General features: G+C 43.5%; 1 protein-coding gene across 1 annotated transcript; it reads left to right on the top strand.

The window, feature by feature from the left end:
* The first annotated feature begins 333 nt into the window (after nucleotides 1-333).
* Nucleotides 334-11,780, top strand: LOC144727699 (mitochondrial potassium channel ATP-binding subunit-like). The gene is made up of 16 exons (XM_078606731.1): nucleotides 334-899; nucleotides 2,027-2,360; nucleotides 2,772-2,927; nucleotides 3,139-3,233; nucleotides 3,512-3,617; nucleotides 3,740-3,901; nucleotides 5,213-5,298; nucleotides 5,388-5,485; nucleotides 5,648-5,753; nucleotides 6,594-6,627; nucleotides 7,148-7,284; nucleotides 7,412-7,506; nucleotides 7,645-7,778; nucleotides 8,885-9,032; nucleotides 9,807-10,057; nucleotides 10,513-11,780. Exons 1-16 carry the CDS (start codon nucleotides 808-810, stop codon nucleotides 10,594-10,596), a joined length of 2,118 nt encoding a protein of 705 aa, XP_078462857.1. The 5' UTR covers nucleotides 334-807; the 3' UTR covers nucleotides 10,597-11,780.
* The last annotated feature ends 308 nt before the right edge of the window (nucleotides 11,781-12,088 follow it).

Here is a 12,088-nt window from a genome sequence, read left to right as displayed (position 1 = left end):
GAGCCCCGCCCCCCCCCGTGACGTCACACAGTCGGACGTGACGTCACCACGCGCGCGCGCGATTTCCGCCACAACAAGACCGATATAACGTCCATAACATCCCGCGATATATGTTTTCACCTGATGACGATTGCTTGTGTTGCGATCGAAACGTCGTGATATTTGTTTTATTATTTTTCTATCTACAGTATGTGGATTTACCGAAAGACACAAAGAATATGAAAACAAATTAATCAACCCCGACCATACCGGACGTGACGCACATCGCCGGTTACCACCCCCCCCCCCTGTCCCGGACGTGACGTCCATCACCGGCTACCCCAACCCCCTCGTACCGGACGTGACGTCCATAGCCGGCTACCTCCACCCCTCACTGACGCGAACATGGCCGCGCCCACGTGCGCCCGGTGAGGTCGGTAGAGGAGTTATTGCCGCTGCTGTGTTTGCTGAGATCTCTCTCTCTCGTTTATTTAGACGCCGTACGCGTGCAGTGTGTGTGTTCGAAACATGTGCACTCGTTGAAGTGCACAAAGCCGCTGGCAGTGGTGGCACACACACCGTCGCCTCAGTGGCGAATGACGGCTGAAGTTTAAAACTTGTTTTGTAGTTGTGTGGGAGTTTTTGTTTTATTGTTAACGTATTAGAGACTGAAAGTTTAGTGCGTGAGGTTGTTGGACTGGGTCCCAATAGGCTTGAAAAGCACAGCATTGGAGCACTTGAAGGGGTCACTGAAACCAGGGTAGTGTTACTCTATTACTGTCCTGCCAATGTCATCGGTAAAGGTTTAATTGGGCTCCAGCGGACGCAATGTACCTTTTGACAGCAACGTTGCGCGCGAGCGTCTCCACCCTTCGCGGGGCCGCACAGCTGAGAGCCCGAGGAGGCGCTGTCGCTCACAGGTGAGATGTGTCTCCCCCCCCTTCACCCCTAGGCAGTCGTTTAAATCTGTTGTAAAATTAGCCACAGCGCAAAGTTGTATGGCTTGATGTTTATGTTTTTAGAATGCTTTTGTTTACCTACAAAAGTCCCATTGAGCCTCGTGACTCATTTTCAGGAAGTCCCTGCCAATTTTTTGCGATGATTGCTGTGCATAATTCCGATTGAGTAATTTGCGAGTTTATTTTTTTAACTTGGACCATGACGCCAGTACACAATTGCCTACTTTTGCGAATAACATCATGGGATTATTAACGTCCACCGTGAAGCAGATTGTGCGCATTTTTTTATGGTCAATACCCGCAGTAATAACCAGGGCGGCCGCTGGAATAGAATCGTTATCTTCCGCAAATGCGCGACCACTAAGCCATGGCACTGCCCATGTTAATGGAGAGGGAATTAAGACTTGCGAAAGCACTCCGTTTTGTCACAACTGGTAATAACGTAAATGGCGTTTCAGCAACAATGGAACTGTGTGTGTCCTTGTACGCTCGCCGTAGGATGCGTTACCCAATTTAGTTGCTCAAAAGTGCTCCCTTTCAGCACCAGGAACAGCCACTCCGTGCCGATGTTGAGGTCGAGTAGGTTAAAAGAGAGCTTTCAGCCCAATGCTTCAACACTGGTAGAATGGAATCCAAATTTGCAACAATTCATATCAACATAATTGTTTTAATTGCTCTTTATTTTGGCGTTTTCTCGTGGTATTTAGCAACTAATACGTGATTTGAACTTGTATCTATTTTGCTATTTTAAGAGGCAGCTCTCCTTTTAAAAAGACTTGATCTCAATGGCTGCTTACATGTTGATAAATAAAGGTCATGGTCATCAATCTAATTCCGGATGGATGCCTCCCTAAGACGTCTCCATCTCCCACTCTTCAGTGATACAATAATCCATCTAACACCTGCACACACAATGATTTCATCACTTAATTTTCTCGTGGATGCATTCCATTCCTTGGCTGCCACTTGACTATTGTTGACCATCTGCCATTTATTATTGACATAACTTGCATGCCTTTGCACTTAAATAAACGCACGTGAATGTACGAAATCTAATTTGCTGTGTTGTCCCACAACTCGCTTTTCAGATGGCCTCTGAGCTCCTCTGCCTTCGGCAAGAATGGCACGTTGGACAGTGCCATACGCACCTGGAGCCGATTGGTGGGGACAAGTGTGGCCAGAGTGGGCAGAGCTGCCGGGCGCTCTGCGGTATCATCTTCCTATCGGGCCGTGTTATTCACTGGGAGTGCTTCGCTTGTAGTGGGGCTGAGACTGTGTGGTAGCAAAGTTCACTGTGATGTGGACATTAACAATAACAAGAGCAACATTCATGTCAAGAACAACAGCGAGCCATCCTTCAAGTGGAAACTCTTCTGGAAGTTCTTGAATAAGGAGATACTGGCATTGGCTTTAGCTGTTGTGGTGAGTAGTTTTGCAAAATATGTATTGGTAATTATTTCCTTATAATGAAGTGAAGTGCCCCAAGCCAACTTGAACATTAATTTTCTAAACTAACCCATTATGTGCCAACATCGGAAAAAGGATGAGAGGACTTCAGCTGTTAGTGGTGAACAGATTGAACACAAATGAAAGAAAATATGTTATTAGCAATGTCATTCATGTACTCGTTTTGCAATAGGAATTAAACATTTCAATACATTGAGAATAATGTTTATACTAGATTCGAAGCTTTCGTGACTGCAGGAATTATTCTTTGGTTCTTTCGGTAAAGTTTTCTCGTTCATTCTTACCTGACGATGGTTGCTTGTGTTGCAACCGAAACGTCGTATTCTATTATTATTTGATTTTAATAATGTTTATGTTTTATTTCAGCTGGCATTTGGTGCTGCCATTTTGAACATTAAGATCCCCATGCTGCTGGGGGAGCTGGTGAACGTGGTGTCTCGTTACGTGCAGGAGCAAGCAGGGGACTACCTCGCAGACATGAGGGTGCCAGCCACTCGCCTTCTGGTCATGTACGGCTTCCAGGTAAATACTTCAATTGTATTAGCAACAATCGGGATATACATTTGGTAATAAAATGTTATCGGCTCTGCACTTGTGTACAAAATGCTGTGCAGTTGGTTAGATGATATATTCACTCTATATTCAAATTTGTGTAATGTTTCTAATTATACTTTGTCAGGAAATGTTGTTTGCAGTCCCTTTATTTGACAGATTCATGTTTGTTTGCATATAGGGCGCACTGACCTTTGGATACATTGCAATGCTCTCCCAAGTTGGTGAGAGGATTGCAGCCTCTATGAGGAAAAGCCTATTTGAGGCACTTATCAGGTGTGTTTGTTTATCTATTTACTTATTGTTAACATAAACTGACTGTCACAATGTTACTTTTTGTTTTGGACACCTGTGATTAACATTTTAATGCATACACTACAGCCACTGCTATATCACCAATGTTTCAATGACCACGTTTTATGTACGCTACGCTCTTAACTTGAACATTTTCTTCATTGATTTTCAGGAATTATTTTTCGAGCAACGCTATTGTATTATGTTTGTCATATCTCATTTCTTAAAGGTTTTGAAGGAGCGAATGTTTGATTTTGCAGGCAGGACGTGGCATTTTTCGATGCTAACCGGACAGGCCACCTAGTAAACCGACTGACCTCGGATGTGCAAGAGTTTAAGTCATCCTTCAAACTTGTCATTTCCCAAGTAAAGTCTGCTCAATTGTACTTTTGCATTCATGACTTGCGTCTCACTTTCTAGTTGCAGTTTTATGGGACTCGTGTGTACTGTTGATGTCATGCTCTCTGTTGCATCTCTGTCTCCTATAGGGTCTCCGCAGTGTGACGCAGACTGTTGGCTGCGTGGCCTCATTGTATCTGATATCCCCCAAGCTCACGGGCTTGATGGTGGTGGTGATGACAGCCATGGTTGGTGGTGGAGCTTTAATTGGTTCATTCCTGCGTAAACTCTCCAGGCGAGCACAAGAACAGGTTTGTATTAACATAATTTATTTACAAAAGATTTTGTGTTCTTACTATATTCCTTGCTGGGATTCTGAGCAGTGTGATGCTCACATCTAACCTATAAGAGTCTTGAAGCTTAGTGAGGCTCTACCCCATAAATACACATGTTGTGGGCAAAAACTTCGGGGGACGTCTTCTTAGAGGCAACGCATTTATTTCAGATAAACGATAACAATAGCTATAACAGCAAGGGGTATGGCCCCTGTAACACTAAGGGGTACGGCCCCTTGACCCGATAACCTGAGGGAGGTACAGCCTCCCTTCTAGCTGGCCCTACAGACTCCGGACTATGCCCTCACGGGTCCTCCGCTACGAGAGCTAGGGGAGGCTAGACTGACCCGACCTAGCCAGGGTACGGGTCCCACCGCTGGTCCGCTACAACCCGGCTCTTACAAGAGCCTCGGTTGAGGGTCCCAGGGTGCTGGTCTAGTCTTCTGATGTCTTCGAGTCTTGAGTGGATGAACACTGCCGGTCCCGTTGAGAGGACCGGCTTTTATACACAAGTTGGGGCTTACCCCGCCCTTCGCCACACCTTCCCTCGAACCTTCCAGAGGGATCTCGAAGGGTCAGGAGTGAACCGTCAGCCCTCAGCCTCCACCCCTTGGGGGTCTGGGGTCTCTACCTCCAGTCACGGGGCACCCGGGGGGGGGGGGGGGGTACCTTAGCTTCACCACTCCACCTCCCGCTCACTCTCCCGGCTGCCCCCTATCGGTCTGTGAGCGTGGTGACAAGTCAGAAGACAGCGCCTCAATAATGGTGCAACACATGCATTAAAATTGTATTAGTGTTTGTAAATACAATAGGTGATGGTTTTTTTATTTGTTGCTGCAAATTCTTGCATGTTTCTCGTACTGTTCATAATATAGGTTTTTTTGGGTTAGATCGCGGTAATATAAATGTGTCGTTAAACCCGCCACCACCTGACACAGGCAATTAGTAAGGTTTGTCACGAAAACAGAACATGCCAATTCGTTACGAGTACAGCTCACCAGTGTGTTGGAGAGCAAATCCACAACATTTATAATCTGAGTATGACGTTTCGCCAGTAATTACAACAAGCATCATCAGACGGACAGCCAAATTTGTAAGCCCTTCACGTGCGATAAATGAATGCATATAAATGACAATGGGTATCCATTGCCGGGTGGGTTATTCGTATGGTAATCAACGTACATTATGCATGCACATTGCTCTTTTACCTCCTGTCCTTTGTATGCACTAAAATAGCAGTACATGTTATTATCTGCATACAGGTAATTTTCATCTACTGTGTTGCAGATTTCCCAGGCAACTGGAGTAGCAGATGAAACCTTGGGCAATGTGCGGACTGTGAGAGCCTTTGCTATGGAAGATAGCAAGTCTGAGTAAGGCTTGCTGTTTGATACTCGGCATTAACACTTTTCAAACCATCTTCAAATGTCATATGCTCACTTGTCTCCATTTGTCTTTGTAGGCAGTATGCAGTTGAAGTGGATAAATCGTGCAAAATGAATGAGAATTTAGGGATTGGAATAGCAATATTTCAAGGCCTCTCCAATATTGTTCTTAATTGTGAGTATATTATAGCACACCAGACAATTGATGTTGGGGGGGTTGGCTACATATGGTGCGAAATAATTTTAACTTACATACTGTTATGCAAAGCATATATTTTTTGCACCACTGATGTTTTTTTTCAATAACACACTTTGTAAAACTTCAATGCTTCGTCAGGCATTGTACTGGGCACCATTTTTGTTGGTGGCTCACTCATGGCTGGAGAGGAGCTTTCTGCTGGAGAACTCATGTCGTTTTTGGTTGCTTCCCAGACTGTGCAACGGTACCTTGTGATCTCTTTATATTTTTTATCGATATTTTTCACAGTTGTGATTAATGCATATTCTTTGGTTCTTTCAGTAAAGTCACGTAGATAGAAAAATTGTAAAAAAAAGAGAATAAAAAAATATTTAAATAATTCGCTACTTTAGCTAAACCGGTTAAATAATTATAGGGGAAACACATACTAATTAACTTATTACTAACGTATATAATTACAATAACCCCCTCCCCTCCGCCACCTCTGATTTATGTACTTGATTGGGTATAGTGATTGGGTTCAGTTATTAAATAATACACATTACAACTAATTACTAATCGACAACTGATTACTAATAACAATTCACTGATTACTAATCTATTATAGAATTACAATATGTCTGCAGCGATTTGTCCCAAACCCTTAAGAGCTACATCGACCTGGGCAATAATGTCATCCACTAGTGAAGTTCAACCTTTTAGCCAAAAACGACTTCAGACCATCAGAAATTGGGCTATTACTCAGATTAATAGCAACCTTGTCAATGTATAACTTTTTAATGTGTGGATCTGGTTTCTTCTTGGAAAGGAGGTTGAACTTGGAAATCAGGTCATCTTTACATTTAGCTGACATGTTATCTACATGTTCCCAATCAGATGTAGACATTTTTTCTGTCAATGTTAACATTTACATTTTTATTCACTTAATTTAGATTTTTCTATCTACGTGACTTTACCGAAAGAACCAAAGAATTTGAATTCCTGCAGTCACGAAAGTTTTAAGTGATGAATGCATTTACCTTTTGGTAGAGTGATATACTATTTACTTCAACCCCCTTTGCTAAATAGATTGTTCTATTTGCAGGTCAATGGCTAGCGTATCCATTCTCTTTGGACAGGTATGTGTCAACATAACACTTGTTTTTTATTTTTAAAAAAATTATCACAATTTTGCTATCGGCGTTGTGGCATGGGACAAAGTATTTGTTTGGATCTCTCGCAGGATGGTGCATCTTTCATGTAAAAAAGATAACCATGGAAGTAGATATCAAATAGCTTGCCTGTGAGATATCTTCAAATAACCAATGTTTCACACAGTAGGGGGAAGCACTTTCCTATGCACCCTGTTAAAGAGATAAATATTTGTTGCATAACAGTCACAGGAACATTTTTCATTCTCACAGCTGAAATTTCGCTAAATGAATTGCAGACCCAATTATAATATGATGGTTACTTGCAGTCATTAGTGATCAAGCTGAGTCCTCAAACTCGCTACACTTGAAACCTGCTTTAATTAATGTGAAGGGAGGATCTCCCCTGTGCCAACTCAGTGCTCTGACGTTTAAAAGGAGTCGAGCGTGTTTTGGTCATTGTGGTACCATCATCGTGTGATGGGCTTATGTGGCTTTTTGTTGGAAGATGGTGCGGGGGCTCAGCGCAGGCGCTCGTTTGTTTGAGTACATGGAGCTGGAGCCCTCCATCCCAGTCCGAGGTGGCGGCATCATTCCCCACCACTCCCTCCTCGGTCACGTGCGCTTCAACAACGTCACGTTCAGGTTTGTACTTCCACCCACACGCATGCGTGTTCTTGCGCCCCGTGTTTACTGCCTTGCACACCTCAAATTATGGTGTGTGACTTAAATGTTTTGGGATTTTGTTGCATCCTACGTGTGATGAACACAGCTACCCAACACGGCCAGGGCAGGTGGTCCTGCGCAATTTCAACCTGAACCTTCCTCCCTCCCAGACTATTGCCATTGTGGGGTTGTCTGGAGGAGGTGAGTGATCAACGCAGTGCTCGCATGTGTACATTTTGGCTGAAATAAAACAACAAAAAATAATTGAGGTACTGAATCTCCCAGCGCCGCTATTTTTTGACGAGGCCAATTGTTGTGATGTTTGTGCGTTGACCGTAGGAAAGTCGACAGTCGCGGCGCTTCTGGAGCGGTTTTACGACCCAGCGAGTGGTTCGATCACGCTGGACGGGAAGGACCTTCGCACTCTCGACCCCTCCTGGTTACGGGGCCGAGTTATCGGCTTCATCAACCAAGTAACGGCAACAAAAATATAACCACAGTTTCCAGGGATAGATATGATGAATGCATGCTGGGACATTCATCGTCATGCGTCAAGGGCTCCCCACACCATCGCAATCTCTCCTGGTCCAGTGCAGATACCATCAATCTCACTCCTGCTTATGAACTGATCTTATTGCTCTGTCTACACGGCAGTTGGTCTCTTAGGCATGTTTTCTCCTCCTTCTTAGTTAAGTGGGATATTCACCTCATTGTTATTTATTCTGCACCAATAACTGATAGGTATGATAATAGGTTTCCCCCTTGTTTCTGGCATCAAAACAGGTGTTAAGATGTTATTCTGACCACAGATATTGTGGTTAATGCAGACATGATTCCTTGTAAAAGGTTTCAGTTTGGTGTTTTAACATCTTAACACCTGTTTTTGTTGCCATAAACAAGGGGAAAACCTATTCTCATATTTTGGTACTGGCAAAGGAGGTCCCATGATGTAACTGATAGGTAATTATCGGCCATTTACACCACAGTAAGTGTGCAATGGTTCATTGATTAAAATGCACATTGTTGCTGAATTTACCTGTATGCTAAAGATATCAATAATCGAGACTGCTCATGTATAAACCGGACTGTGCAAATTTGGCAAGACAAACAGAACAAATGAGACATGGTAAATAAATGAGACTGTACAAATGATACAGTATCAGCAGCACGCAATCAGACGGTAGAGACAGTACAATTAAACAATAAAAGCAAAACACCAGATTAAATGTTGCATACAAAGGATGCAGGCACTACAGTGTATGACAGTCTAGGTTAGACTGTACAATTAAGACAGTATAGTTAAATAATATATTTTTGAAAATCAAATCGTGACCCCCAGATTGTGGCAGTACATAAAATCGGTAGTGGGGGATTAAATAATTACACGCCTGATTGATGCAGCTTGCTGTGTAACTCTTAATGTGTGCAAAGTGACAGAAGTTTTGTGAGCCTATAGCAGCAGATCTATGGTACTGTGTGCCTTTCTTTCCATGAGCCTCTGCTGTTTGGCACACTGTCAATCCCGCATGTTCTGTTTGACAGAGTAGCAGACTGACCGTCGTCTTGTCTCACCCTTTAGGAGCCTGTGCTGTTCGGCACGACCATCATTGAGAACATTCGCTTTGGGAAGCCCGGAGCCACAGACGATGAGGTTTATGCTGCAGCTCGGCTCGCGAATGCCGACGATTTCATCAGGAGCTTCCCTGATGGATACAACACTGTTGTTGGTAAGAAAGCTGCGCATTTGCCACATGTAAAGATCTGGCCTGCTTCCATGGTATTATTGTTCTGGTCTTGGAGCGGTGATACAGTGGTTAGCACACCAGGCTACGTGCCCAGTGACCAAAGTTCAATTCACGGCCATGGCTAACATCAGTGGTGAATTATATCTGAACCAGTCCGAGGCCTCCCCTATTCACCCACTCGCACTGATGGCATGGTGAATTTAAAACATAGGCTTTCTTCGCCAATGCTGTACAAATATCCATATTTGTTTTGTAGTTAGGCCCCATGCTTGTTTCATGCTAAAGCTGAAAGCAGTTTGAGTGAACAGTCCAACTTCATTGGTTGGAATGTTATCAATACATGGGCACATATAACCACTTTGTGTACGTGACAATGTTATCAGGAGGTGGAGTGTTAATGACAAGAACTTTAGCATGGTAAAATATGGCCAAACAACCCCCATGACTATGACCGACATGCCATTGGGTGGTCTTCGTCCGTCAGTGATGTAGAGCCCGAGTATGTATAATTATATCCGCAGTATTAACCAGGGCGGCCATTCGCCTCAAACCTCGAACTTCTTCAACACGTGTCAAACGTGCTAGGCCATGTCGCGACTACAAAGTATTTTCTGATAAACGAAGCCTCAAGCCCATGTTGGACAGCCCACTGCTTAGGTTACGTATCTATAAGTTCAGGGCCGGCTCATTCCTTGAAATGCCTCTTCCTCTAAATTGTGCTCACGAGCCATCGTTTTGCGGCGGTGCCACTCTCAGGCGAGCGCGGCGCCACGCTGTCGGGCGGGCAGAAGCAGCGGGTGGCGATCGCGCGCGCGCTCATCAAGCAGCCCGCGGTGCTGGTGCTAGACGAGGCAACGAGCGCGCTGGACGCCGAAGCCGAGGGCGCCGTGCAGGAAGCGCTGGAGCGTGCCGCGCACGGCCGCACCGTGCTTGTCATTGCGCACCGCCTCAGCACCGTCGCTGGCGCCAACCTCATCTGCGTGGTGGCCGGTGGAACGGTGCAGGAGGTGAGGAGGAGGCCGTCTCGCTCGTGTCCCGTCTCTTTCCAAAATGAGAACACTTGGAAGGAGAGGTCAGGTCGTTCAGGGGGTCGGAGGGCTGAGCTGACACCGCTGAGCTCATACATTTGAATTAAGGGTCAGCGATGTAACAGAGTTTTCAAGTGTAGTGAGTTGACGGTTTCGGCACGGTTCACAATGTGTTTAAAGAAATAATCACTTGAAATTTAGTTTTTTACGGAATACTCCAACTCTGAATTGTTTTATTTGTTGGTTTAAATTTAATGTAACAGATGGTTCTTTCTATTGCAGGGTGTATGATACAGTGCATCCCATTGTATTTGGATGAAAAATGTCACTTGATATCTACTTCTCTGGAATGTGGAGTTGCATTGCCCTGTGATAGTTTCAAGTAGATACTTAATTGCAGTGAAATAAACGTGACTGTGTCTTGTAACTGACAGATGGGCACCCATGCTGAGTTACTGAAGAAAGGGGGCCTTTATGCGGAGCTCATCAGACGACAAAACATGGAGCAACACAAGTAACGTGGTGGATTATTCCACCGTGGAAGAAGGGGAGCAGCAAGTTTACGGCCTGCGTCATGGCTTTTACTGTGGTACTGTGTTGCCATTGGCAGAGAAATCAGGGCAAAAGCAATACTTCTATTGAATGCCCATAATGTTAACCCTTTTGAGTGGGTCATGTTTTACAAGACTGATTTTAATTAAATGTCTATATTACTGTAAAAAGAGCTCTGTATTCTTTGGGTCTTTCGGTAAAGTCACGTAGATAGGTTAAAAGAAAATAACAAAAAACTACGACGTTTCGATCGCAACACAAGCGTTTTTTTGTTATTTTCTTTGAACCTATCTACGTGATTTGACCGAAAGACCCAAACAATATGAATTCCTGCAGTCACGAAAGCTTTAAGTCAAGATTTGTGAGCTCTGTAATGACTTGTGGAAAATGTTGCTGCTGTACGCTCATATTACCAGAAGGGGGTGTGTCTGTCCTATTGCTGTTCTAAGTTAAACCAGCGTCTGTCAGAATCTTTATTTGTCAGTCGGCTTTCAAATCAACTTACATCCAATTATTCTCTGTCTTCCATTAAAAAAAACTGGGATTGGCAACGAAGTCACCTCAGCACAGTGGAATATCTTGGAATGTAGTGAAATGTTTGAGAAAGGAATATGGCACCACAATTGTACTTTTAATGGAATACTGTAAAAGGTTTTTTTCAGAACTGTTTGACACAATCCATATTAATTCTAGATTTGAAGCTTTCGTGACTGCAAGGATTCATACTCTTAGGATTTTTTCGGGTAAAGTCATGTAGGTAAAAAATAAATAATATTAATTATCTGTTGACATATTTGCACATGTGTGGACCAGGAATCAGGACTGTGACCAATTAGAAAACATTGTTTCTGATTTGTACTTCATAAGAAAATATGATTTGGAATTCTTCCTTTTTTATGTCCATCCTAGTACTGTATGTGTATATAATCAATGCAACATTTCAGATGATTTACGATGTACTACATTACTGAATAAGGGCATTAATACAACACAATGTGTTGAAGAATTGTGCGAACTTGGAACAAAAATGTGGCCATTTCAGACAAAAACATTAGTTGTCTGTGTGTAATGGTGAAATATAACATGATTGTATCAATTTATTATGCTAACGTTAACAGTTTTACTGTGAAAATAAAAATGATCAAAGGCGTGCACTTGTTAAAAGTTTTTAATTTCTGAAATGAAATTAAACATTCATAGTTACAGTTGAACACCTTTAAATCAATTTGGTCTTGTGACCCAGCCGGCCTACGAGCATGCATATTGGCAAGGGATCCACTTAATTTTCACCCATTGCGCTTTGGCTCGTGTCTCTCTTGGCGATGTTTGTGGCTATTTTTTGTGAGAAATGTTTTAGCGTTTTCGCGTAAAACCAAAACATTCACCGCCTCTACTCGCTTACCCCCAGTAGAGGGCACACATCTTTGCCAGTGAAACATTTCGGTTCTGTGCCATGCA

The sequence above is a fragment of the Lampetra planeri genome, chromosome 2 (assembly GCF_965212315.1).
Source record: "Lampetra planeri chromosome 2, kcLamPlan1.2.h2, whole genome shotgun sequence".
NCBI classification, from domain to species: Eukaryota; Metazoa; Chordata; class Hyperoartia; order Petromyzontiformes; family Petromyzontidae; genus Lampetra; species Lampetra planeri.
Note: the sequence above shows the minus strand (reverse complement) of the source record. Positions and strands in the feature narration are given on the sequence as shown.